We start from the raw sequence: 26,153 nt of genomic DNA on the forward strand, positions 1-26,153 counted from the left end.
CACACTAGTGGCCTGAGGCATGAAATGGCCCGAACGCGCGCCTTTGCGTGCTAGCGGATTGCTGATCAAAGACGATGGAAAGCTCCAGCACACCACAAATTCCTCCCTTCCACCTGTTTCCACCTGGGCCTTTCCAGGCTCCGGGAACGCTCACTTCTCTCAACGCCTGAACAACATCTTCCACAGGATCATTGAACTATGGACGTCTTCTGGAGCTGGCCACCGGTTACGAGGTACCGTATTCACCTCTCCCACGTCCTAACCGACGTTAAACCGATGACATTGCTCACCTTCTAACACGCCATCCGCAGGACGCTTGTTGCGGCCACAGTGGGCACTTCCATCCTTGTTCATGGAGGGATGCTCAGTCCCGTCTACGTCGCTTTCTTTAGCCCATTAGTCTTCACGACCAGAGAATTCCCACAAATATGGCGCCTTGTCTCGTCGTTTCTTGTCACCGGGCCAAAGTTTGGTCTTCTCATGGACCCGTACTTCCTCTACACGTACGCAAGCGGCCTTGAGATCGGCTCGCCACGCTTTTCGGAGCCCGGCAGCTTCTTTGTGTACAACGTTTTCGTCATGGCCTTCATTCTTGTACGTTTCTTCCTTTATTTGTCACTTTCCATTGTCTGTTTCCTACTGCTGCTTGTTTATGGCCTTGTAACCCTCGCGTATCTGCCCGCCCAGTTCTCCTAGCTGAAGCGGTTCCTGAAGTCGAGGGAGAGTACCTTCCACACCCCACGCCTCACGTTCGCAAATCTCAATCAATGGGGTTGTGCGGGTGTGGACATGGGTTTGTTCGAGAATGCCGAAGGACTGATCAGTTAGCCCTGCGGGTAAAGAGCGCCCTACATTTGTCGCTATTACCTAAGTTCTGTGCTTCCTCGTGAAGTGCTTCGATGATCCTTTGTGCTGACTTGCATTGAAACAATAGGTTGTATGCGGGAAATTCCTCGGTGGTGTCTTCTTCCTGCAGCCCCTCATTCTTGCCTACGCATATACCTTCTCACAGGATAACCCGCACTCAAATGTCACCATCTACATCCTCACCTTTCCTGCAAAATATCTCCCGTACGCGCTCATTGCACTCACCTTCGTCATGGATGGTCCTCATGCTGCGAAGTTTCAGCTTGGTGGCCTGCTTGCGGCACACGCCTATGACTTTCTTACCAGGATATGGCCTACCTTTGGAGGAGGTAGCAACTGGCTCAAGACGCCAGACTTCGTCAAGAGATGGTTCATCGGGAGCGGACGTCCAACGCCGCAGACAAGAAGTTATGGGACGGCATTTCAGCCCCGACAACAAGCCCCAGCAAGTTCGGGTAGTAGCTGGAGCAATACCCGAGGCCCAGGACGTCGTCTGGGCGGCTAATGCTTTCATGGATATTTTGTACGATATTGGCTCGAAAGGCCATCCTGTGATGATGTTCTCTATGAATATGAAAGACATGAAGACTAATCTAATGAGCATGAACTCATCAGAGCTGTATCTGGACAATTTTTTTGCTTCCGCTCTTCCCGCTATGCTCATTTAATCATGAGTCCTCAGGAGTAGCAGCGTCGTAGTACTCTTATCTTACGCCTATCTTCAATCATATCTTCCTAATTCTTGTCTAATCTAACGGCTGGTTGTGCCTCAACGAAAGATAAATCGACCTTGTGACCAAGCAGCTCGCGAATGTTTGAGACCTAGAAGAAATCGTGGTCAGCATGGCTGCTTCTCTGCGAAGGAAATGTTGAGCACGTACCTTGTAGCGAATCATAGTTGGCCTTTCTAAAGATAAGCCGAAGCCATAGACTCGCAAGTCCTTTGGCAGCCCCATTGGCAGTAGCATCTGTATAATGTTAGCATTTCGCATACAATTAGATTACCTTTGGTCTGTCATACCTCCGGCCTAAACATGCCCGAGTTGCCGATTTCTATCAACTTGCCAAGGCCTTCATGGAAACCAAAGATCTCCATGGACGGTTCCGTATATGGGTTGTACGCAGGTTTAAACTTTAATCCAGAAATACCAAGCTTGCCAAAGAAATCCTCCATGAACTTCATGAGGCCACCGAGCGTCAGGCCGTAATCAGCGATAACACCCTCTACCTGGTGGAACTCTGCCAAATGGGTGTTATCCACGGCCTCATTTCTGAAAACTCGATCAATTGAGAAATACCGCGCTGGGCGAGGGTCCTCGGAAAGGCGATGCAGCACCCACGAACTGATTGCGGTGGTGTGCGTCCGGAGAACCAGACCCAGTGCCTCGTCACGATCGAAGGGCGCTCGGTATCCGACCGACCCAAAGGCTCCATCTGTATGAACTTTTTCAACATCGCTGAAGTACTGTTGATAGTTCCGAGGCTTCTTCTCGCGCTTCTCGGCGCTCTCGTACAGTCTCCGACTGCTCGCCTCCATAGCCTCCATGGCAGCTTCCGCTTGTGGGTCCTCTCGTGGTGGATCGGCCTTGGGGGGATCCTTAATGAAGAAAGTGTCCTGCGAATCTCTTGCTGGATGCTGCTGAGGTACGAAGAGGGTCTCGAAGTTCCAGAAATTGCTTTCAACGAAGCGTCCCGTCGGCATTTCAACAAAACCTTGGTTGAAAAAGATCTTTCTGAACTCTTCACGGACCTTCATTAGGGGATGCAAAGCTCCCGGATCTTGTGATGCACCGAGGGCTTTGAAATTGTAGGGTTTGAAGTTGGCATTCTCCCATGACCCATTCGCCAGCATCTCGGAGGTCAAATCTGTGTGCTCGACGGGGATTTCCCTTGCGTACTTTTCGCCCTTACGAATGATGTATGTAAAGCTCTTCTGCGTCTTCACCAGTTTCTTTTTCTTGAAATCCGCTAGAAGCTTTGGGTCTGAGATGGTACCGGTCGCTCGAGCTTTTTCAAGTGCATGTTTGGTGACGTCTTCAACATCATCTACTGCGCAAGAAAGGCTATCTCCGTCCTTTTTAAGCCAACGGTGCTTCATGGCGTTTTGCTGACCAAACTTGGCAACATCCGGGCCAACGAAATTCGGCAGGTCCTTGATGGCAATTTTGCCATTAGACTTGATTGCCATGAACACACGATATTCATGGGAGCCGTTTTCAACGATTTCTTCACCTTCCGGCTCTAACACGACCCTTTCTGAAGCCTTCTGATCATACCTGGCCCAGCTATGTCAGTTCATCGCATTTACAAGCGCATGGTGAAAGCCTACTCTATCATGGAACGTGAGTTGAGACGATCTAGTGCAGCTTTCAATTCGATCTGCGGCACATCGCTGAAAGTTTCGGCAGTATTGATGGACGTTTTACTTTCGAGTTTCTCTAATATCTCCTTGGTCAAGTCTCTGCTGCCGGCCTAAAGAATTTCAGCATTTCTATTGTGAGCTTTTGGTACACATGAGATAAAGTTACCTTTGAAGGCACTGGCACAGGACCGCGGGTGCCACCAACAGGCATGACGGCAGAGTGTCACAGCGCAACTCTTACTCTTCAAGGTTCAAACCCACCACAGGCATTTCATGACTGTTTGATATCAAAGCCTCAGGTGTGAAGGCCTCAGGTGTGACGAGCTAACCCAATGTGTCGCGGCTCCGAAGTCCGCCCGAGCGGTCTTCCCTCTTTCTGAGCAACGAGCGCGCAAAGATTTTCCGATTCTTCATGAAAGTTGAACGACAGCAAAATTTGACGTCGAGGAGTCGTTACTTCTGTATCTCGAAGTTGTATTAGCTGGCAAGACGAACGTGGTCCGAGACCAAGAAGCGGTGCGAGATCTCATCGAGCTCGACGAGCATCGACTCCCGTTACTCGGACACATTCTCTCAGTACTGCGGTTTCTCCGCCTCTCTTGCTCTCCCAGTCCGCCATCCTGACATCGTGACTAGCCGTAGCCGTCACGAATGGCTGCATAAATACCCCTCAAGCCTCCTTGCCGTGAGGGGCTTGAGGTAGCACATGCCACTCTTTTAACACTGTACATTCCGTAACTTCTCTTGTGTCTTGCAGAGATTGCCGAGCGTCGCTTTGCGTGCTCGGTTCTTCCTCATTGTCGTATGATATGACACAACACACTCAACCATCGCTATTCTGACGGATTGCAGCACCATTTGAGTCCATCTCGTGCCTCCGCTAGCCCGTAGCGCAATCCCGAGCTCCAGTACTGTGGACGTCAAGACCGACAAAATTACCTTCCGGGCTTGTCTCCGCTTCCTCTACTAAGCGTCGCATCCCCAGCCATGGTAGCCACTTCGGTATCGCGCACGTCGGCGAAGCGCACTCCGTTTCCATTCCTCGACCTTCCCTTCGAGATCCGACTGCAAGTCTACGAAATACTTTTGCAGCAAGATCGGACGCTAGACCTAGGTTCGGACTACAATGCGAAGCTCACTCGCTTGTTTCTGCTCTTCCTAGTATGTCGGCAAATCCATCGAGAGGCATATCCTGTATTCTACGGTATCAACACGTTTCGAATATTCTCTACCGATGCGCCGCGAACGCGAAGGCCACTGCTTTCCCGCATGCCGCCGCATCATCGCGCAGCAGTCACCAAGCTGGAGCTTCGGCTAGGGCCTGATTGGCGAAAGCCGACTTGGAAGCTTACACCGAAATACGGCATGGCTGACTTCACGTCTCTCAGGCTGCTAAAGGTGTTTGTGGAGCTGGACCCGGAAGACAGCGCTATATGCAGAGAATGGATGGCTTCATGGTCTTCATACACCGACTTCAGCGTGCAACTTATGGAGAACCTAGTAGATGCAACACCGAACGGTATCAGCGAAGTCGTGTTTGATGGATACCCTTCTGTTCATAAGAATGGCCCGTTGATGAGAGCTTTGCTTGGTTTTTGGACTCGGCAGGGAGCTAAGATCAGCTATGGTCCTATACGAGGTTGGGCAAACGAGAAAGCGGATCAAGATGCGCCAAGCAAAGAAATCACTTTGCTGAGCAAGAGCCTGTCGCATCTGTCATTAGGCTTCCCGGCTTTCTAGCCCTGGTCGAGAGACAACCAACACTCCAAGCTGTTCAGATGCATTTCAGGCATCATAAAGCCAGCCAAACTTGTCCCTCGTATTTAAGAGATATACGTCCTGTCATTTTTTTAATTCACGCTGGCCTCGACGTATAATTATTTCCAGGCGAAACTAGAATAATCTCAAACAGGACTACCGTATGAACGGCCTGCCTTCTCCTTCTATCCCTTAAGCACGCATCGAGAACTTGAGAGAAAGTGATATTCAAACGTGCTTTATCCCCTGTAATTCATGTCTTTACAATATACACGAACAATACAAGCCGCTATCGATGCTTCTAGTACAATATACTTTCAGCCTTTAAAAGTCAGCCTCCACAAGGGGTTCCAGCCAATCGGAGCGACGATCTTATCCGTGTTCGCTTAGTGTGTACGCCTGCAATCGTCGCCGCTAACATCTACTGCGGCGACGTGTGTAAGACATTCGTCCACCTGACGAGCCTCAGCATGACTTATAAATACTGATACGTTCTCATCAGCTCAGCTCACTCTTAGCAAGGACAACATGGCTGTCAGCGACCCGCCTCTGCTCCATCGTAGCGAAAGCCCCAGTGAATCACTACGCGCCGAAGAGGAGGATGCCCTATTGACAGGACAACACATCAACCGCACATCTACTAGCAGATGGCGGACCTGGCGAGAGATTGGGCTCTTCACTTGGGCTACACTAGCAACTGCAGCACTCATTATCGTCGCAGTGATCCTCCAAAAGCAACAAACGGAAGACGACAACAGACCAACACCAAGCGGGAAGAGAAATCTCATATTCATGGTTTCAGATGGCATGGGTCCTACAAGCTTGTCATTGACTAGGAGTTATAATCAATTCCAGTATGCACTGCCGTGGGGCGAGCAGCTTACCATTGATAAGTACTTGATTGGTCAAAGCAGGACTAGAAGTACAAGCAGTCTTGTCACGGACTCTGCAGCAGGCGCGACAGCATTTTCGTGCGGTATCAAGAGCTATAACGGAGCGATCAGTGTCCTAGATGATCATTCTCCATGTGGAACTGTTCTTGAGGCAGCTAAGAAAGCCGGCTATATGACTGGGTTGGTTGTGACTACAAGAATCACCGACGCAACTCCGGCATGCTTTGCAGCCCACGTCAACATGCGTTCTGAGGAAGATAGAATTGCTGAGCAGCTTGTCGGTGATTATCCTTTGGGGAGGGTCGTGGATCTCATGCTAGGTGGTGGACGGTGTCACTTTCTGCCAAACACTACGGCTGGTTCATGCAGAGCAGATGATAAGGACATAATTGCGCTGGCCAAGAAGAATGGTTTTAACTACGCCAAAGACAGGAAGGACTTCGACAACTTGAAATTGGGCAAGGCTCTTAAATTTCCTATGCTTGGCCTGTTCGCGGAGACCGATATTCCCTATGAGATCGATCGTCGCAACGAACACGACATCTATCCTTCTCTTGATGAGATGGCGCGAACAGCCATGGAAGCCCTCAGTGCAGCGACCAAAGACAGCGAAAAGGGCTTTTTCCTAATGATTGAAGGTAGTCGCATCGACCATGCTGGTCATGCCAACGATCCTGCCGCCCAAGTTCATGAAGTTCTGGCTTACGACAAGGCATTTGCCAGCGTCATAGACTTCCTCGAGCATGATACTACAGAGGGGTTAATGGTATCTACTTCGGACCACGAAACAGGTGGATTAGCAACGGCTCGCCAGCTTCATTCAACATATCCAGAGTATCTGTGGTTTCCTGGCGTGCTTGCAAATGTATCTGCATCAGCAGAGCGATTGTCTCAAAATTATTTCCGGAAGCTGCAGACTGAGCCCAAAGAAGTCACGTCCTGGGTCAAGAACGCTGTTTCGGAACAGCTTGGGATTCATGATGCAACGGATGAAGAGATCGCGTTGATTGTAGATCATCCAGAAACAGCACCCTACACTTTCGCCGACATGGTCAGTCGACGAGCACAAACTGGTTGGAGCACTCATGGCCATTCTGGTACGTATCTACAAATCTCATTCAAGAGACCCGTGCTAAGAAACAATAGCTGCCGATGTCAACATCTACACATCTTCACCGAAAGTAGCGGCCGCACTACGTGGCAATCATGAAAACACAGAAGTTGGCAAATTCCTTCGGGACTATCTGAATGTTAATGTGGATGAAATAACTCAAGAATTGAAGGAGAAGGGTACATTATTTGACACGGTGAACGCTCAGGGCGAGACGATCAGTTGGATGGGTAAAATACCACATCAAGGTGAGCGTCTAGACGGCCAAGATCATGTAGATCACTACCAAGGTGACTTCAAGAAACATAAGAGGTGCGAAATCTGCGGTCTGTAATATATCTGAGGCATAACAAACGTTCCATTCAAGGGTTATGCCATGGCAGGCGTTTGTGGAATATGTTAGAAGGAATGAAAGTGAAGAATTTGTCCTAATGGCCAATATCTTATTTCCTCGGCTGTCGTTCGTGCTCCACGAAATCTCGGACTAACAAATTTCAACATCTGAATATTTTAGATATCTCTGCATCGAATGACGGTAAATTACAAATCCAAAATAAGTGGCTAGCTAAAATCTTTGCAACGCCATGAATACTACTGAGGGGTCTATCATGCTGCTTTCTCCATGCATCTTAGATCGCGCAATAGGCTGTCTAAGCATTTCCTATTTCATCAAAGGATCCAGTGATAACACTGACCGTGGCACATGACAAGAAATTTGCAGGATACGCGGGCTTTGCAATAACTGTGCAGCCGTTCCTGTGAAGACTCGAAGGACTTAGGCGGAAATCAGCCGGGTTTGACACAACGCAGTCTAAACTGTATTGCGAGCAAAGATGAGTTCGTAGGCATCTTAATAGAGAGTGATAGATATGGTATAGTATATACCCAGGGGAGGTAAACCGTTTAAGAGAAGGCCAACTAGAGCACCGTACACGACCATGACTGTAGTGATCGGCCTAAACCTCAAAATGCAATCATCTTCTCGCTTTTTTGTCGTACGGTTTGAAATTTCAGCTCCTTGCAAACAGAAAGTTCGCTGTACTCCGAGCAGCCCACACTACCGCTTTGTTTGTGACTGGAATTGCATATTCGAATTATTGACGATTTGCTTGGTGCCGTTCCTGTGTTTGGCATCGGATTAACCATTGACCTCTTTGACTCCAATTACTACTAAATGCCGTAATTGTGTTTCATGGACCATTCGTGGCGGAACTAGGGGGTTCTGCCGGTAAGACGCTGCGATCTAGAGCAATTTTCATTCTTGAGAGTGTGGGAGAGTGCCATGTTTCATCTCCAAGAATCAAGTAATCTTGAAAGTAAGAACTGAGAGACTATGGAAGAGATGGAAAACATTCGAAACCTTTTCGTAGCTGATCGATATGTTTATTGTAAGTAATTACCAGAGTAGAGCCCGTTTAGCAGTTTGTATACAAATACAAATCTCAAATGGCCCATTGACTGCTAACAGTCACCCAGCGCTCCCTATTATTTCATATTGCTGTTCAAGAAAGCAGGATCTCCATGCTCTTTGGCTTGTATGCTCCCCATAACACAGGTCGCATGAATGTCGGGTTTCCAGTCCTGAAGTAAACGTCTGGATCTTCACTTTGCCTCACGGGCAACGCAATGAGAAACTCGCTCGCATCTGCCAACAGGATAAATAACCCTGCCTGTCGAAACCAGTCTTTCGCATCACGAACCCTCGGGGTCGCAAGATACTCGTAAATGGTTGGTAGGAACTCGTCATCAGGATCATTCTCTTGCAGCCATTCCTCAAAGTCTTCATGGGTGGAAATATTGATGCGGGCAACCCAAGTTTTGATGTGCAACATCCTATTACTACGGCCAGAGAACTTCACCCGGGCCGAAGCTTCGCCTTTGTAGACAATACTTGCCACCTCCGTTTTGAACGGTCGCGCCACGTCTCCGATTCGCCTGATTGAATCTGCTCGTTGGCTATCAAGGAATTGTGCTCCATTTAAAAGAATCTTCCCATTCTCAGACGTCTTCCATCCCGCCCAAGACCAACTTGGAAATTCTTTTACTCGCTCTGCCGCATCAGCTCGCGACCAACAAAGCGCATACTGCATATGTTCGGGGATTTCAGCCGGAAGCCCCCAAGCAAAACGTTTGAGAGCAGGGGTAAGAGCAGCAAGAATACCTTGGAAAGCATTCAGATTGTCTTTCGGGTAAGTGATATGCCGCCTTGTGAAGTTTGTCACCAGTGGGGCATACACTTGTCGTAAAATATCCAAATCCACCCGATTTGCCACAAAGAAATCAAGAACGATAGGAAACATGTATCTATCTTTCCTTGGTAGACTCTTGCTCCAATATCCAGACATGTCTTCCCTTCTCACTCCTTCAGAGCATGAGAATACAACGCCCTTCGGTGTGAAAATTAAGCTTCGAAAGGATAAGGAGTACTCTTGCAAAGTCCAAGCTCTTGTACTCCACTTTGATTTCAAGATTTCATCTCGAACGCGAAGGAGCACTGTGCCCACTCTAAGACCATTAATGTCAGCCACAAACTGAATAGCAGCACGCGGCTGAGATACGGAAGGGATTGCTGCTTTGCAGTCACTTCCTGTGGCAATGATGATCGTTAAGTACGCTCTGCGGAATATGATGTCCATGTGAGCAATCTGTCTTCGTACGTCTGCTTCCAAATCTTGCACAATGCACAGACTGTCGACCCAGAGATATCTCAAACCCAATAGCTTACAGACCTTCATTGTGTCTTTGATGGTCTGTGGTATGTGTAGTGTCTCCAAGCTACCCCAAGTGTGTAGAAATCGCTCGTTATTTTGGGTGAGCGTCGGCTGTTCGACATTTTCTCCCCACACATAACTGAGAGCCACGTATCGACAGGTCGCTGGCGCCCGTACTATACACTGGGATTCAATGTCGATTAAACGTATTTCAGACGTCGATTGCGGTATCCTTGAGCCCATTCCACATTCAATACCATGATTATGATCGCATTGCTCTAACCAATCCTTTGCAAGACTGGCATCAAACATTTGGCTGTCTACAGTACGTGCCATATGAGTGAAGCCAACACTTAGTGACGAAAAACCGCTTGCCAGAGGGAGAACAATATAGGGACACTTCACAAATTTTGTGCTTGACGTACTGGATTCGAGGCGAAAGAAAAGGGCTCTTTGACCACCTTCAAGCGCTCTGGTTTCGCCTTCAATGATATCGCAAGTTCCCTCTTCAAAATCTGTTCTGGAAAGAATCCAGCCGAGTAAACGACAGAACCCGCAACTCTGTCGGAGGCGATAGATATCCCAGCTCAGTGCATGCTGGTTGTATCCGGAACTGAAAAGCTTGTCAAGCTCGTAGCCTGCGCATGTCTCGCACAATGGCGGCGACATAGTTCGTAGCTGAATCTGAAGTAACAAGCTAAGTATTAATTGATAGAGCATGCGACATCAAACTTCGCTGCTAAGGAGCAAGTAAGACGTCAACGCTTGAATCAAGCTGTTTGCTTGAGCAGGTCTTGCGGAGACGAGGTCATAGACAAAGTTTCACATTTCACGACTCGCTTCCCAAGGGGAGGCATTTTATTGTCGAATCTCAATTTAGAATTTACCAATCTCTTGTCTCTAATAATGCATGAATCCATGCTGTCAGGGGAAGCTCACACGCCAAGTGGAACAAATCACATAAGGTAAGTAGTCGTATATGATCAAGGTGGGTTGTCAGTTAATGCGCTCAGCCTCGCCCAGCCACCCACGCATGGCGTTTTCGCCGCTGAATATCTTTGAATGCGCAGGACTGCAGCCAAAGATACCTCCGTACGGCATAGACTCAAGAAAAGAGGATATGTAAAGAGGCACAGCACATGTAGACAGCCCATATATAGCTGTTTCATAGCGAATGGTGTGCATTGCTGCCTGCTCAGCTACCCTGACTGTGATCGTATCAGTGGATCACTAGATTCAACACTCCTTGCTACTGCAATTATTTTAGTCGACTCTTTGCTCTTTTGTTCATCCTACTTTCTCTTAATGCTTGCGGCGTGTATATCGCTATGTCATCGCCTTTCAATCGCCGAACACCAGAGTCATACTTCGCTGGCTTGAGAAGAAAAGATTCGAAGAATGCGCTTACGACCTGCCATGGTATCACAGAGAAAGGTCGGGCATGTCGTAGAGCTTTAGTTTCGCCGAAGAACTCGTCCAGATTTGATGGTATAGTTGTGATCACCGAGAGCGTCGAGGATCCTGCAATATTCTTCTGCTGGCAACATAAGGATCAAGCGAATGCTTTCCATCAATACGATGAGGGTAGCGTGGTGTCAATAAAAGGCCGACATAGTCTTGAAGAAGCATTCAGGAGTTTGGGGCTGGATGATGTGAATGAACAGTCGACTCTATCGATCAAGAAGCCGTCGCCTACTGCCCATAAAACTCGGATTCCAGAACCGGCTGCAGTTGTGAAAGATCAATCCCAACCTTTTTCCAGGCCATCGAGGTGTTCCAACCAGGAAAAAAACCCGAATGCACATTACAAGCGTAAGAACCCTCTTAATGGAGACATCACACGTTCGAAACGAAAACAATCCGGATCTTCGCGACAAACTTCATCGACTGGCATCCTTAGTTTATTTGCTTGCTGTCTGGGTATTACCAATTCAATTCCAAGCGACAAGACGTCTCAAATGAACCGCGAGCGGCATTCTGGTTCACGACCTGTCAAAATAAATCGCGAGAGGGTAGATCGGCGTGGGCGTTCGAATGTTGAGATGCCAGCAACAATTGGCCCGAGGAGTGAGATTGTCCAGCAATCGAGAATACCAGTAGATATTCGCAGGAAAGAGGTTAAAGCTCACCTAAAAAAAGACTCTGCCATAGGGATAACAGACGGCGGGGAGATGCGAAGAATAGTTCGCGAAGAACGTCAGGACATTGATCGCTCAAAAGTGCAATCACCAGCTCGAGAAAAAGTGAGGGCCTACAGAGATTCAGACCCAATGCAAGCTCTGAGAAAGGAGTATCAGCATCGCGGGAATCCTAAATCAGACTCTCTTTTTGGTGTTCCGGGTCACCGGCCACTGAAGTCTAGATCAAAATCCTCGCCTGATGCACAACAGTTGCAACGTCTCCATGGAGATTGGCCACCACCGTTGCCGCCCAATGCAACAGATGCAATGCGTCTGACCTACGCGAAGTTACTCACTACCATGAGTGAACCGCCAAGTCGAACAGACTCCCCAGGCTATATCTACATATTCTGGCAAACAGACGTCGAGCAAACCGACGACGAGACATCCGCAGTGACATCCATCATGTCAGCACAAAGGCTTGATCATGGCCTGAAAAGGCAAGAAACTATTCTTCAGCAACGGTTCTTCCAGACCTCGGTCAATGCACAGCAGTCTAACGCGGAAAAGCGAAAAGTTTTCCTTAAGATTGGACGTGCCGCAAATGTTCACTGGAGACTGAATCAGTGGAAGAGGCAATGCGAGTATGAAATTTCACTACTTAGAAGCTATCCGTACAGTTTGAATGGTAAGGGAGAACATCGAAAGGTTCCTAATGTGGCCAAGGTGGAACGTCTTATTCACCTGCACCTTGAGATGCTTGGTCAAAGAGTAAATAAGCAATGTAGATGCGGTGCCGAGCATAAGGAATGGTTTGAAATCGACGCTACGGTCCAGGGGGTTCGAAAAGTGGATGAGATTGTGCGAAATTGGGTGGCCTGGAGTGAGGAAAAGTTTTCATAATAGATCTGGAATACTTGGGTCTAGTAGATACCCCTTTCTCCTTCTCAGAAAACGTATCTTAATAAGTCTAAATACTTTCCTTTTTTTATGCGCTCAAGAAAGTACAATTTACAGGCGCTGAGGACGTCAAACCAAAGGACATCTCACGCCGCTTCATACCTTGTGCAAGCCCTGTCATTTCCTAACATTCTCGAAATGCGTAAACTTGCAGAGATGTGCCGATGCGTAGAGACCATTCCTTTAAATCTCGGCAGGATTGAGCACCAAAGATCTTACCCGGGGTTTTATATACAACATCATTTGGGGTCATTACCACAAAATGTGATTGTCAACTTAGATGCGCTGTGATCGACTTCATCGCTGGACTTTCTCTGACCCGAGAACTAAATCATTCCAGTATCAATCAGAAAGACGGCAGCTACAACTCAGTGCTTTAATACTTGCTCAGGAAGGGACTTCCACGTATCAAAATAATGGCTTAGCAAACAAATTTTTTTTGATAAGATTTTGGCCTTCTTCGTGGTATCAGTCGATGTACCAGGCGCTAGGACTCATTCAGTAAGGATGTGCTCACAAATCCGTAACCTGAAATATTTTTCCGAGTCACGACTGCGGCTCCAACGGCTTCCATCATCATTCCCAATGTCGCCAGGAACTGCCCTGCAGCTTCCACACCTTCCTGACTTCCTGATATATGCCTTGCTCTTCAAAGACGTGAAGAATGCGGCGCATTTGCGGCAGCAGCTCGTAGCCGGCAACACGGAATTTGAGTACGCCTTCCTTGATGCCACAAAAGTGAACCTCCTCTCATCCTGGAAGTTTCAGTTTCGTTCACGCAGCTGACAGGCTGTCAGATTTTGTCTGTAAATCATGCCCTAGCAGCGGTGTTCCGCGCTGTGAATGACATGATACACAACCGTCTGAAGAGTCGCAATGTACACTCGGAAATCGTTTTTTCCTTGAACCCTAACAATAATGTAAGATATGAACTATCTCTACCTAACTCCTATGTCGCTTTGCATACGCATGGACCGTCATCTCTCCCGTTGGCCGGCCAAATTTCAGCGAAGCGAAGAGCAAAACACTTGCCCACTCATAGCTTGCACTTGCGTTCATGTCGACGTGCGGGTTTTTCTGCGGCAGAAATTCTTAGCCTCTTAGTTCATATTAAGGGCTCAAGGCAGAATTGCTGACTTGATTTGATATAGATAGCAGATTCTTTCCGCCGGTTTGGCGTGACGGACAGTACTAAACACGTACTGGCTGTCAAAGTGGTAGCAAAGCAAGCTCAAGGTGTTCAACCTGTTGATCCAGAGACCCATCTCAAGGCTGTTGTAGAAGGTACGCACGTGGACTTCAACGACGAGAATTTGAAGGATATAGCAGATCTTCCCCAGATCAGGAAGTTGTATAAACTCGATGCGCCATTGCCGTCTAAGGCCGGCAAGAACAAGCCGAAGAAAGCGGCGGATAATGAAGCCAGTGATTCCGCTCAGACGAATGGTATCAACATCGAGATAGATAATGTCCGTGACATGGAAGCAGTCATTTTAGGTATTATGGCACTTAAAGGCTCGTGAGACGAATACAAGCGAGACAAATCTCGTCAGGTTTATACGACCAGGGAGCATGACGACGCAAGGGTAGATCGTATGTTGGTCATAACACGACAGTATGAGAGCTTGGCGCTTGTGAAGAGATGTCTTGAAAAGCGGTATTTAAAGGTCAATAAGAGACCTGTCGGCAGCTTATACAAGCCCATCATGTAGACGTAATCCCCGAGCCACTGCTGATACCACGTATAGCGCTTCTTGAGACTGCGAGGTGCTTAAGATGAATTGAAAGAAGAATTCGAGATTGCCATTCTCTTTAATTTTCAGTGAATTTATTTCCGTGCATGCTCCTTTCCAAGACAAATTCCTCGTATATATGCTATGTCTTCTATGTTCTCGGTGGCATTTATGCTTGGTGTCCAACAAATGCTCCCATCCCGACCACATATTTCATATTGTAATCCTATTGCCACAATCTACTGTAATTCAATTGAGTCGACTTCTGAAAATAGGTCGCTCGTCTTCGCACCAAGCAGGTCATTGCTACCGATGAGATCGAACTGTTTAAGAACGGAACAAGTATAAAATACTCTAAATTCTACTTGTTCGATCTATATTTCTATTACTATCGTATTTTCATGCTAAATATTAAAACACTGGCACTTTTAGCATCAGGGGCATTACGAATTGTGTTCTGTACTCGACCTTCTTCAGCGGACTCTCGTTGCTAGACACATCAAGCTGTTGAGAGATTACGATGCCGGCAATTGAATGCACCCGATTTTGGTAAGTCCATATTGATTTTCCTGCGCTGAGCATCGCATGATGTCTTTTTGCATGCGCAATGGCGATGAGGTTTATATTATGTACTTGCAATGCGACAGGAGCACATTTACACTCATAAAATCAAGATCGGGAAGTGGACCCAACGAGGGATAACCTTGAGAGGGATGAGAAACAAAACTAGATGTATGGTGAATCCCAGGGCACGACATACAGCTCTTGCTTAATTTGATGTGACGTTCATGCTTAAAGAATCGTGTTCGGTTGATCAGGCTGAGACACGCTCAGCCTAACACGTGCGCATCGCGTCCCCTGTCATCCCGTGCCCCTACTCTCGAGCCAAAAGAAACGTTGTCAACTTTTCACGCGATTTCCTTAATCTTGGACGCGCTGCCAGCGAGACTTTTTCGCCTCATGTCTTCATGCCCAGTTTGCATGCTGTCACCAAGCGCCTCGCGATCGTTCTACTGCCGTTGAGCATCGCGCTCACGGCGTACCTATACCTATACCCTTTCGTGCATCGGTGTGCATTTCCGGCTCCGCCTGCAGGTGTGCAAACATGGCTCGACGATTGTGCATTCGATGATGAGACTCTGCGAGAGCATTACAGCCGGAGGGAAGCCGCGCCATTCCGTCTGCTGGCGCTGGGAGATCCACAACTTGAGGGTGACACTTCGTTACCGGCAGAGGTAGTGAAGAAGTTCCTGGGATTTCAGCGTCTGCGGCGTGACATTTTGGATAACAACTGGGAACAAAGTCTGCAGAGTCTGAGATATCTGGCAGAAGACATCTGCGCGCGGTCTCTTAGGATTGTACGGTCTGCAAGAAAGCACCTCGACCTGCTCGGCAACGATTTTTATCTAGCGCATATTTACCGCACGTTACACTGGGCGACGCAGCCTACGCATGTAACTGTCCTGGGAGACCTGCTAGGCAGCCAGTGGATCGATGATGGGGAGTTTGAGCGTCGCGCGGGACGTTTCTGGCATCGAGTATTTCGTGGTGCTGAGAAGGTTCCACGCCAGACATGGCAGGATTACTCCAAAGGGAAAGAAGACCGTGCTGCAATTCAGGTTTTGGGTTCAGACGTTAGGTGGAGGAGTAGAATAATCAATGTTGCTGGCAACCACGACATTGGTTATGCAGGAGACATTGGCCGCGAACGAATCGAGCGTTTCGAACGACAATTTGGCCGTGTTAACGGAGACATTCGCCTCAAACTGCCTGCTCATAATTGCACCTTGGATTTACAGCACGAGAACACGCCAAATCTCAGGCTTGTCGTTCTGAACAGTATGAATCTCGACGGACCTGCTTACGATGGTACGCTGCAGCAAGAGACGTACAAGTTCATCAACTCTGTCATTGACCACTCGGATCCCGTTGGCACTCACTACACCTCGACAATCTTGCTCACCCACATACCCTTACACAAGGAATCTGGAGTATGCGTGGACGAGCCCTTCTTTTCGTACTTTCCACAGGAACAAGGAGGTGGTGTTCAGGAGCAAAACATGCTCTCAAAGGACAGCAGTCTTGGCGCTAGCTTGCAAGGCATCTTCGGCAAGCATCCGGACGTCAACGCACCTGCGGCAGGGCTTGGAAGAGACGGCATCATCCTCACTGGGCACGACCATGAAGGCTGCGATGTCTATCACTATGTGGATCGCGAGCAAGGGAGTTGGACCGCAAGCAGGTACGAGTCCGAACAAGCTGTCAAGGCTCGTTCCAACAGCTCGGTCCCAGGGCTGAGAGAAGTCACTGTAAGGAGCATGATGGGCGAGTTTGGCGGCAATGCTGCGTTAGTATCTGCATGGTGGGACCAGCAGCAAGGGAAGTGGCAGATTGAGGTTCAGATGTGCAGTCTGGGCGTGCAGCACATCTGGTGGGCTATCCACGTCATTGATGTGGTCTCGGTTTTGGTCTGCCTGCTCGCAGTGGTCACCAGAGCCTCAGAGCCTGCTGTTACGTCTGTAGCACCTGTTGCCAGAACCAGAAATGTCAAGTCTGCAATAGGAGTAGAAACGAAGAAGACGCCGCTGCCAATGAAGAAGAAGAGCAGCGCATTCAGTAGGCGTTTGCGTCAGAGCCTCGAGGAGGACGGTCTCCATGGTGGTAATCTGAAGAGTAAGAAGTCACCGGGAAGTAAAACGAACAAGAAGAAGCCGTAGGTCAAGCCTGATTCAGATTTGTAGATAATTTTTACCTTTGCATTTTTGCACGACAAGCCGTGGAGCTTACACAGACTCAAATTCTTGTGTCGCTCGCCTTCCAAAGATAGGTCGAGTAGATGATCATGAACATATTCAACTTGTTGTTCCAAGTCACATTTCAACTCCGCTATGTGTAGCTAAAATACACAGATAATCACCGGTCCCTCGATCCGGTAATTTTTTTTGGCGCGATATAAGGAAACGTTCTTTGCCCCATGCGAAACGCTCACAGAGCACCCACGGCCAGGACACCTGCAGCTCCAAGCAGAAGAGCCCCGGCTGTTTGCCTGGTACCGCTGCCTGACGAGGTCTTGGATGCTGCTGTGCCTGATGCGGAGCCGCTCGCAGAACTGGAAGACTGACTGCTAGAGGACGAAGACGTGCCGTTTGGCGCAGCTCCGCCCACGAAGCTGGCGGAGACGCCAGTGCTGTTAGAGCAATGTGAGTTATAGTCCGTCTGGCTCAAAGTTGCTGACGTGAATGTGACGTCGGCGCACTGCCATATGTTAGAATGGGGCCAACGCTGGAGAGATCCATCGCAATCACGCGTACCTGGTAAAGACCACCGTTGGGGTCGCCATTCGTCAAGACCTGAATCGTGGCGTTCGTACCCTCCGTCAGATTCAGACTAGCGGGAATGATCACGTCGCCAATGCAGAAGTTCTGGGGGCCGACCTCCTCGAAAGTCGGTTTCAGGACGGTGGTAAAGTCGTCACCGGTTGGGTTGTTGCCGACGGCGAGGACAACCATGCCCTTCACCGAAGTATGCTCCATGTTTAGCTGTATGGGAAAGGCTCCATTTAGGGGAAGTGCCTGCCGCGTGGAGTTGACTTGGTCGAATCCACCGCATGGGTAGTTGACAATGGTGTCTTCATCGAAGCCTCGAGAAGGTGGCCATACCAGGTGGAAGTGTGCGCTGACAATGGGGAGAATTGAGAGGAGCAGGGCGCGTGAGAACATCGTGAATTGATTGCGAAGCCTATCTGTATGGCTCTCGAGCGTGTTTTGCAAGGCAAATGCAGGTAGGAAATATCTGCGTGGGCAGGCTTGGGTATATCACTGTAGAAGGTGCGAATTGGAGGAGAGGATGAAGCTTGACACAGTCACAGGCACGGAGTGAGGCGTTTCTTGCCTTTGTCAAGTGCTGAGACAAAGATCTTAAGAAAGCGGACGGATGGGTCAAAAAGAGTCGCGCATCTACAGCCTTTTGAAGCTCTCGGGCTTTTACCTCGTCCCTCGCCATATGCCGCGCGATGACCCAGTCTCACGTTCGACCCTGCGCCGGCGTGCCTTGGCGGACGGTCGCATTGCAGCATTTCGGTGTCCAAAATACACGGTTGCTCGAGATCCCGGCGCAGCCAAAGCTTGAATTCGCCACGCTTGCGACCTAGTCGCCGGTGGTCTGTTGCCGTGGCGTGCGGAGCTGATGCTCTGGTGGTGAGAGTTGCCATGCAAGTGAGCAAGTTTGCGTGCGTTCTTCTCGCCGAACGCTGCAAGGGTGCGAAGCTTAGCGTTCGTCTAGCGCCCTCTTTTCAACGCCTTCTTCCATCAGGGTGCCGATCGTGAGCACCTCGTTGTGACGATGAGAATGTTTGTGACCGTCGAGCAGGGTAAACTACGCTGCGCAGAGAGCCTCAGCGAAGCCCCAATTTTGGGGAATTCTTTAATGCACTGGCCGCTTCGGTCCCGTTCTAGCCAGGAAATCGCAAGTTGCTCAGCTAACCAGGCACTTTTCCTTCACATAACCTGTACAGAGCTTCACTTGAACAAACAAAGAACGAGTGCAATAGATTCGTGCACACGTAGCTATAGCTCACAGTAAACTAAACATGGACCAGTCTCATTCTACAACTGTCTAGCTAATAACAGCGGGTGACATCGACGATGGCTGTTATGTCGAGCAACCGTGCTGTCCACTTTGTTCTCGCATTTGAATCGTAACAGTCATATCCTTCATCAGTGGTGCTCCTCCATGATCTGGTTATATCTACCCACGGCGATCTCACCCACAAAGGTCCCAGCGAGTATTGACAGAAAGTAGCCTACGTTCAACGTCATAACGGCCAACATGCTGCAACACCGGGTCAGCAACCGCGTTCCTGCATGAGCGCAAGGTAGCGAGGACTTACAGTAGGTAGCCAATGCCTCCTATCACCGTGACCAGCGCCGCTCTTGGCAGATCTACGCTGAATCGCCAAGGCTGGACCCCCCGTGTTGGTTTGTGTAGCACCTTCACTGTCTCTTCCACTCCATTCGCGGTCAGGATCGCGGTCTTCGCGTCTGGATCCCGTTGTATCTGCTCCGACACTGGCTGCTTGTCGGCTACAACGATATATCGGCGGTTCCACGCTTGGTCCGCCCATCGTGCTTCGAGGATGTGCTTGAGCGCGAATAGTGACCGATAGATGATAGCCAGTATGATCAGGAAGATGCATGTTCCAGCGTAGCCTCCTGTGCCCTTGGGCGTCCAGCCTGCCGAGTACAAAGGTGTATTCTGGCTGTTAAAGAACGCCATAGTCATTTCGGAGGCGTCCATCTTTGCAGCGAATGGAGACTCCAAACTTCGCCCGTAGAAAAGAAATTCCGCTGAGAGTGAAGATGAGCAGATCGAGATGTGCTTCGTGCTATGTTTTGGCGACAGTTATGGCCGGTTTTGTGGCCAAATCTTGCTCAGTTGAGCTGAAGGCACCGGAAGGGCCACCACGGACTTTTGAGCAGATTGGTGATGGCTACCGGCAGTGGCGAGGCAGTCGCGCAATTTCGAGCGAGAAGACTCGTGTTGAGGTCCGTCAATATTAGAGCCGGTGAGTATCGACGTTGGCTGCCGGCTTCCGCACAGGAAATACGACTGTTGTGAGGCAAACTCGGTTGGTAGTACTATGTTGAATGATATTTGTAGAGAGAGTCTCCGCGAAATCACTGTAAGCGCGACCACATCCAAATACAGGGTAACGGTTCGCCATCCTGAACGGTAGAAAGTCTCTTCGGCATTGGGTCATCCGTTGTGTGCGCCTTGCTGATTTCTTCATCAGTGCGCGTGCTTGAGGTAGCTGGCTGGCGAGCTGCGTTGCTAGGCAGAGTGGGTTTGAGCAAGTTTCTGCAGCAAGGGTTGCCTCGTCCCCACAACCTGCGTCTGGATCCATGCACGTCTCTCCATGGTCAGATGAATGTGCTCGCCAGAAATCGTGAGAGCAACAAAAATAAAATAAAACAAAACCATGAAATGTGCTCGAGCACGGTCTTGACGCCCGCATTGCTTCAAAATCTTACGTCTTGTGAGACATAGTTGCGAACTTGCTCCAACTAGCTGACCCGTACCGTATGATTCTGGCGCTAATTTGCTCGTCGAAGACCTCGAAGAAAGCGATCATCCGTTAGCGGCTGGGTGCTCTTACGCCGCGCGGGAGCTACACTAGCCGAAAGATAGTCGCATTTGACCTTGCGGGTATATTCCGAGACGGCCGGCAATCCAAGTCTTTGGCCTGTTGAATACCACCAGATCCGACTCTTGAAAAAAATCCAGTCGTACAACTTAACACACTGGGGGGTTGTAATGGCCCTTCTCGCCTCCAGAAGAGTCTGAGAATCACAAACTTATCTCACATCACAAAATCGCTGCGCTGGGCGCAAACTTGTCGAGATGGCTCATGTTCATGGCAGCAGTAGTAGTGGGGGAATGAATATGGATATGGGCTCAATGTCTTCGGGCGCCGGAATTCCTCCCTTGGAAGATTTCCCAAAAATATACTGGGCGGTTTTAGGTGTTGCAATTGCTCTTGCAACAGTTGTGAATGTCATCAATATCATGATATGCCGGCAAAGGTTCGTTAAACCCTCCAAGCACCAAGTTGTCCTGGCATATGCTAACGGTCGCAAAGACTGGCCGCAGCAAGACAAGCAAAGCCAACGCCTGCGAAGCCTAAGAACATCATATTACGTGTAAATGCGACAGCTACCGCAATCATGCGAGAGGCTGCATGCGCTACGCTGGATCCAATTCGAGTATGGAAGACAACAATCCCTATGCCTCAAGTTGGGAGGACCTTCATCGTGGTCTCAAACGTCATAGTCTTGACAGTACTCTGCTTCGTGGGATTCCCAAACACACTAGCACGAGCAGACCTTGAGGACGTTGCGTACCGGATCGGCTTTGTGTGTTTGGCGCAGATTCCACTGCTGTTCCTTCTGTCGGGAAAGAACAACATCATTGGCTTTCTGACCGGCATGAGCTACGAGAGACTTAACTGGCTCCATAGGTGGTGCGCCCGAACGCTATTCCTCTTCGCCACCGTTCATTTCGGGTACTGGTTGACCGACTGGTGGCCGTACGGTGACTACGTGACCATACAGATTCGGACGAACAACCTGGTCTATTGGGGCCTCGCTGCTTGGTGCTTCCTCGCATGGATCGTCTTTAGTTCCTTCGCCCCGATCCGACGACTAAGTTATGAGTTTTTTGTCCTTCAACATCTCGTTTCGTTCTCTTGCTTCATCGGTTTTACATATCAGCACCTGAAGCCATTCCCAACGACGCATGTCTACCTCTGGATCTCTGTTGGGCTTTTTTTCTTCGATCGGCTTACCAGAGCAGTTCTTATGTTGTACACAAACATCTCATACTTTCATCCCCAGCAGCGAAGCGCTGGAGATATGAACAAATTCTGGGCAGGCAAGGCCGAATTCACTGCCCTGAGTGGAAACTACACAAAGATCACCCTGAAGCACAAGCCCATCTCATGGCAGCCAGGACAACATGTTTTTGTTTCATGCCACTCCGTTCTTCCACTTCAGAGCCATCCATTCACAATGGCTTCTCTACCGCAGGATGGAAAGATCGAGTTCATCATTAAAGCCGAAAAGGGAGGCACAAGGCGTCTCTTCCGGCATGCGGAGAAGTCTGCACGTCTTCCCGGCGCCAATGCCAGTCAGCTCAAGACGGTCGCCTTAGAGGGTCCATACGGACGTATCAGGCCGCTACGACAATTTGACAGTGTGGTTCTTTTTGCTGGAAGCACCGGCGCCACATTCACAATGCCTTTACTTCGCGATATCGTCTTGGGCTGGCAGGAAAGAAATGCGCCAGGGACTCTACTTCAGCCTGGAGGCGTGGTTACGCGACATATTCGTTTCGTATGGGTAGTGAAAACTCGCGAACAACTCAGCTGGTTTGCAACCCAACTTGACCAGGTTGTCGACTCCGTTGAGAGGTTGCGTACCGAGGGCCTTGACACCGATGTCGAAATATCCATCTACTGCACGTGCGACGAATCTTTCACGGAAGAGCAGAAGTCCCTGCTGTCTGCGCTCGGCGTATCTGCTGGATCTGGTGCGAAGCCTGTGGCGCGAGGGAGAGTGGAGGAGGTGGACCAAGCCAGCGAGTCGTCCGCAGACGAAAAGAAGGACAACGTGTCCATTCACGAGCTTGATCGGCAAGACTCGAATGCTCGCGCTTGTGGAGGTGGCGTGTGTTGTTGCACGTCCACCATCGAGGATGAGGGGGAGGCAGTCAAGTCTCCCAGGGTCTGTTGCTGCTGCGGCCCAAGCAAAAGCGAGGACTCCCGCGCGTCATCGACGTCGACCTCCAAAAGAACGTTTCTGCATCCTTCCATCGCCGTCCTCGCCGGTCGGCCCAACCCTCGCAACATCATCCGAAAGTCTCTGGAGCAAGCACGTGGCGAGAGTGCTGTGGTTGTCTGTGGACCGGCCGGGCTTGTCCGCTCGGTCAGGAGTTCAACCGTCAAGTTGAGCGACGAGCGGGCGGTGCACAAAGGCACGGGAGCGCAAGGAATCTATCTGCACTGTGAGAGCTTCAATTATTAAGAAAAAGGGAAAAAACGGAATGGCGGAAACCTGTTGGACTGTCGGTTTTGATGCATAGCGAGCGGCGTTTTAAATCTTTCCATCAGTCGTGTTACAAAATCCTACCCTTTTCCCCGACCAAATCTTTCTTGCTTCGCACGATAGCGGTGGGAATGACGAATGGCATGCAGAAACATTGGATTCCTTACACCTGATGAGGCCCTTGATTCTTCTCTGGAGCGAGTTCGACAATGAGTCAGGCGGGCGCATTTTCAGCCCACAAAAACTTGACCCGCTGAGGACTTCGTCCTTGCGAGCTCCGTGCTCTTTCTTGCCAAGGAAACCTCTGCGAATCTCCGTTCGAGCGGGCCGGATGTCTTGGGCCACTCACTTCGTCGAGCCGGCTTAAACTCGCACCGTGAAAGCGAACATCGCGGGCTGTTCGCGTTCTCAGCGTGGTGGATACTGGAACTTGAGCACGGCACATCCAAACACTTGATTCCGCCGTGCGCGAAAGTTGCTGGGGTCGTTAACACATATTGTTTTTACAAGGTGTAAGAGGTATAATACACGGCTATTCATGTGCTTGGCCACCTTTTTGTTTTTTTGGACCTGTTTATTCTCCTCTCTCTTTTGTTAGCCAGCCATTGCGTCTGCCGCAGCTCTTCCCACTGCCCCCGCAAGCTCACTGAAGAATACGCCCTTGAAGATGGTCTCGCCGTAGTCCGCGCTCCAGGCGCCAGCCTTTTTCAGCTTCTCCGTCCAACGCTGTTGTTGCGTCTTGCTGAGCTCTTCCCACTTTTTCGCATCCGCATTGCTTTTCAGCACGTCCGCTTCACTTTCGTGTATCTCCGTGCTCAGTCCCGCGCCCTCTTCGGGTGCTGACAGAACGATGGCCTTCTTAGCTCCGTCCGGAAGATGACCGCTCTCCTCGTGATGCGCTTGAAGCATGCTTAATATCCTCTCGCCAGCATGTGTGTGCGTGACCCTGTCGACTTGCCGCGCAAGAGGCGATCCCATGATCTGCACTCGCTCTCTGTAGGCAGCGATAGCATCGGACCACGATTGCGGCAACAGTTGCGGGCTGGAGCCACCACTGTATTTCTGAGAGTAGTACGACTGGGCGAGGAGCACCTGTATGATGATAAGAAAGCCAATGACGACCCAGTTGATTGGCAGGCCGCCGATCGTGCTTCCGCTTGTTTTCTGCAAGATGTACCGCGAACCCGGTTTGCCGTCCACCGTTTCGAGTGGTAAGAAGTCAATAGTAATGTCCGAAAGAAGGGAAATAGATCCAAGCCTGTCATACGTCAGCACTGGACCGATAGAACCGACGGGCACATCCGTCAAGTTCGATTGCACATTTCCGAGTGCCTACCTCAGATATTGACGTGGCGGCTCCTTGGACGCTTCCACCTTTGGCGGTAAGAACGGCGCAAAGCGGGCAGCCCGCATAGGCGCGTCGCTCACGGTGAACTCCTGGTAAAACTTGAAAGACGGGCGGAACGCTTTCTGTGGGCCAGCCAAGTCCATTGTGAAAACTAAGACGCTGAGCCTCTGATCAGCACGCGCGTACGACGACAAGCCGAGTGTGGGAACGAAAGGGACACACCTTGATTTTTGAGCAGCAACACCAATCACGGCCTGGCGTTCTCCCGCCGGACCTTCATTCAAAAAGGCGACGTCCATGTTCACGGCCGAGCCGACGGACTTGGGCAGCTTCTTCCTTAAAATTAGTTCGGCCTGCCCCGCATCGAACAAACGCAGAAGCTGAAGTTCCGAGCCGCCAGCGATGTTCGCCAACAGAATCACCGTGTCGTTGGACAAGAACTTGACGCTCTTGTATTTCGCTCTGCCTATATTGAAAGAGAGGGGGTTAGTCTACGCGTCTTTCTTTTCTTCTTGGCTTCTTCTTCCTTTTGACTCAAACGGCTGCAAGCACAATTCTCCAGCAACAAGCGTACGAACCTTTGTTCTCAAACGTGTCGGGGATTGGGGCCGTCCAAATGTAATCCTGCGACAAGGGCGCCTTCGGCCTCATGGACTCCGGATCCAGTTGCAAGACGGATATAAACACCTCGTGCTGCGTAGCGCCCACTAGCTTGTAATTGCCCGGCTCGTCGCCCTCCACCAGATCGACGTCGTTGAGCTCCGCATTGCCCGTGGGCGTGATCCGCTGCACGACGTCCTTGGCCGTGGGCGACGCCTTAGATCCTTGAACGACCAGCAGCTCCGACTCGGGCGACAAGCTCGAGCATATCGCCAACAATCTCTTGCTAGATCCCGAGTTGGGTGCATGCGGTCGCAGTTTCCGGCTCAAACACGTCCTCCGCTGGAAGCCCTCCGACTTGATGTAGGATTCAGAGAACAGCCGGACCTTGTTCACCTCTTCGATCGAACCGTCGATCGCCTCCGTCTTCTCCTTAGTTTGAGCCCTCGATGGGAGCTTCACGTGGTAACTGCGCAGATGGCGATTGTTGCCCTTGGCCTTTTGCTCTTTCGGTTCATTGAGGGCGCCGTAGAGGTATGCTTCGAGCGGGCCGGTCTCTGTAACGGCCAGGCTGGAGCAGCTGTCGTCCTCGAGCTCCACCTCGGCCACCTTTCTGAGCTCGGATCGGTTCGCGGTGTCGAACACGGCGATCTTGTTCTTCAGTTCGCGCTGGCCTCTGGACAAACATATCCAACGTGGTAAGAAACTCGCTCGCTCAAAACAGTATTGCAAGAGAGGGGAATCCTTACGAGCCGCCACCCCCGCCAACGTAACAATAGCCCCTCCGGTCGAACTCCAAGCACCATGGTGGAAAGTCCAGACTCTGCTTCACAAAGCTGACGCGAGACATGGCCGTTCTACGCGGTGATACGAGGTCAAGATGGAAGCGGGCACCTGCTTGCGCTGAGCCCAAGATCTGGTGCGAATAGATTAAAATTAAGAATGGTGGATCGCCGAAAGCCCCGCGCAAAGGCCAGAGGCTTTGTGGGGATGAAAGGATAGGCAGAATCGAGTAATGGAAAGGATGGATGTCGCGTATAAAGTCGCGAAACGTGGACTAATGTCTTGGGGACGTCACTCGAGTTCCTGT

At 50.0% G+C, this 26,153-nt stretch overlaps 12 protein-coding genes across 12 annotated transcripts; 7 read left to right on the forward strand and 5 right to left on the reverse strand.

Moving 5' to 3' along the window:
- The first annotated feature begins 28 nt into the window (after positions 1–28).
- PV09_00410 (uncharacterized protein) lies at positions 29–1,614 on the forward strand. Its single transcript, XM_016353149.1, has 3 exons — positions 29–233; positions 312–594; positions 935–1,614. The coding sequence occupies exons 1-3, from the start codon at positions 199–201 to the stop codon at positions 1,370–1,372; spliced, it is 756 nt and encodes a 251-aa protein (XP_016219406.1). The 5' UTR covers positions 29–198; the 3' UTR covers positions 1,373–1,614.
- PV09_00411 (phenylalanine-tRNA ligase, alpha subunit) lies at positions 1,039–3,532 on the reverse strand. Its single transcript, XM_016353150.1, has 6 exons — positions 3,396–3,532; positions 3,197–3,339; positions 1,889–3,143; positions 1,749–1,835; positions 1,171–1,689; positions 1,039–1,115 (listed from the first exon to the last, which is right to left on the reverse strand). The coding sequence occupies exons 1-5, from the start codon at positions 3,438–3,440 to the stop codon at positions 1,603–1,605; spliced, it is 1,617 nt and encodes a 538-aa protein (XP_016219407.1). The 5' UTR covers positions 3,441–3,532; the 3' UTR covers positions 1,039–1,115; positions 1,171–1,602.
- A 120-nt stretch (positions 3,533–3,652) lies between these two features.
- On the forward strand, positions 3,653–5,287 carry PV09_00412 (uncharacterized protein). Its single transcript, XM_016353151.1, has 2 exons — positions 3,653–4,031; positions 4,082–5,287. Exon 2 carries the CDS (start codon positions 4,217–4,219, stop codon positions 4,967–4,969), a length of 753 nt encoding a protein of 250 aa, XP_016219408.1. The 5' UTR covers positions 3,653–4,031; positions 4,082–4,216; the 3' UTR covers positions 4,970–5,287.
- Positions 5,288–5,424: 137 nt separating this feature from the next.
- PV09_00413 (uncharacterized protein) lies at positions 5,425–7,474 on the forward strand. Its single transcript, XM_016353152.1, has 2 exons — positions 5,425–6,977; positions 7,027–7,474. The coding sequence occupies exons 1-2, from the start codon at positions 5,516–5,518 to the stop codon at positions 7,323–7,325; spliced, it is 1,761 nt and encodes a 586-aa protein (XP_016219409.1). The 5' UTR covers positions 5,425–5,515; the 3' UTR covers positions 7,326–7,474.
- A 918-nt stretch (positions 7,475–8,392) lies between these two features.
- PV09_00414 (uncharacterized protein) lies at positions 8,393–10,371 on the reverse strand (the record flags this gene model as incomplete). The annotated part of the gene is made up of 1 exon (XM_016353153.1): positions 8,393–10,371. The coding sequence occupies one exon, from the start codon at positions 10,369–10,371 to the stop codon at positions 8,494–8,496; it is 1,878 nt and encodes a 625-aa protein (XP_016219410.1). The 3' UTR covers positions 8,393–8,493.
- Positions 10,372–10,781: 410 nt separating this feature from the next.
- On the forward strand, positions 10,782–12,775 carry PV09_00415 (uncharacterized protein). The gene has a single exon (XM_016353154.1). It carries the CDS (start codon positions 11,031–11,033, stop codon positions 12,723–12,725), a length of 1,695 nt encoding a protein of 564 aa, XP_016219411.1. The 5' UTR covers positions 10,782–11,030; the 3' UTR covers positions 12,726–12,775.
- A 565-nt stretch (positions 12,776–13,340) lies between these two features.
- PV09_00416 (uncharacterized protein) lies at positions 13,341–14,588 on the forward strand. Its single transcript, XM_016353155.1, has 3 exons — positions 13,341–13,520; positions 13,580–13,702; positions 13,934–14,588. Exons 1-3 carry the CDS (start codon positions 13,368–13,370, stop codon positions 14,303–14,305), a joined length of 648 nt encoding a protein of 215 aa, XP_016219412.1. The 5' UTR covers positions 13,341–13,367; the 3' UTR covers positions 14,306–14,588.
- An 838-nt stretch (positions 14,589–15,426) lies between these two features.
- PV09_00417 (uncharacterized protein) lies at positions 15,427–17,498 on the forward strand. Its single transcript, XM_016353156.1, has one exon. It carries the CDS (start codon positions 15,484–15,486, stop codon positions 17,230–17,232), a length of 1,749 nt encoding a protein of 582 aa, XP_016219413.1. The 5' UTR covers positions 15,427–15,483; the 3' UTR covers positions 17,233–17,498.
- Positions 17,217–18,565, reverse strand: PV09_00418 (uncharacterized protein). The gene is made up of 2 exons (XM_016353157.1): positions 17,827–18,565; positions 17,217–17,770 (listed from the first exon to the last, which is right to left on the reverse strand). Exons 1-2 carry the CDS (start codon positions 18,232–18,234, stop codon positions 17,501–17,503), a joined length of 678 nt encoding a protein of 225 aa, XP_016219414.1. The 5' UTR covers positions 18,235–18,565; the 3' UTR covers positions 17,217–17,500.
- Positions 18,566–18,939: 374 nt separating this feature from the next.
- PV09_00419 (uncharacterized protein) lies at positions 18,940–20,298 on the reverse strand. Its single transcript, XM_016353158.1, has 2 exons — positions 19,404–20,298; positions 18,940–19,345 (listed from the first exon to the last, which is right to left on the reverse strand). Exons 1-2 carry the CDS (start codon positions 19,808–19,810, stop codon positions 19,231–19,233), a joined length of 522 nt encoding a protein of 173 aa, XP_016219415.1. The 5' UTR covers positions 19,811–20,298; the 3' UTR covers positions 18,940–19,230.
- Positions 20,299–20,490: 192 nt separating this feature from the next.
- Positions 20,491–23,682, forward strand: PV09_00420 (uncharacterized protein). The gene is made up of 2 exons (XM_016353159.1): positions 20,491–21,096; positions 21,153–23,682. Exons 1-2 carry the CDS (start codon positions 20,915–20,917, stop codon positions 23,092–23,094), a joined length of 2,124 nt encoding a protein of 707 aa, XP_016219416.1. The 5' UTR covers positions 20,491–20,914; the 3' UTR covers positions 23,095–23,682.
- PV09_00421 (uncharacterized protein) lies at positions 23,135–26,131 on the reverse strand. The gene is made up of 5 exons (XM_016353160.1): positions 25,813–26,131; positions 25,042–25,739; positions 24,686–24,929; positions 24,452–24,622; positions 23,135–24,373 (listed from the first exon to the last, which is right to left on the reverse strand). The coding sequence occupies exons 1-5, from the start codon at positions 25,911–25,913 to the stop codon at positions 23,710–23,712; spliced, it is 1,878 nt and encodes a 625-aa protein (XP_016219417.1). The 5' UTR covers positions 25,914–26,131; the 3' UTR covers positions 23,135–23,709.
- Positions 26,132–26,153: the final 22 nt, after the last annotated feature.

The sequence above is a fragment of the Verruconis gallopava genome (genome assembly GCF_000836295.1).
Source record: "Verruconis gallopava strain CBS 43764 unplaced genomic scaffold supercont1.1, whole genome shotgun sequence".
NCBI classification, from domain to species: Eukaryota; Fungi; Ascomycota; class Dothideomycetes; order Venturiales; family Sympoventuriaceae; genus Verruconis; species Verruconis gallopava.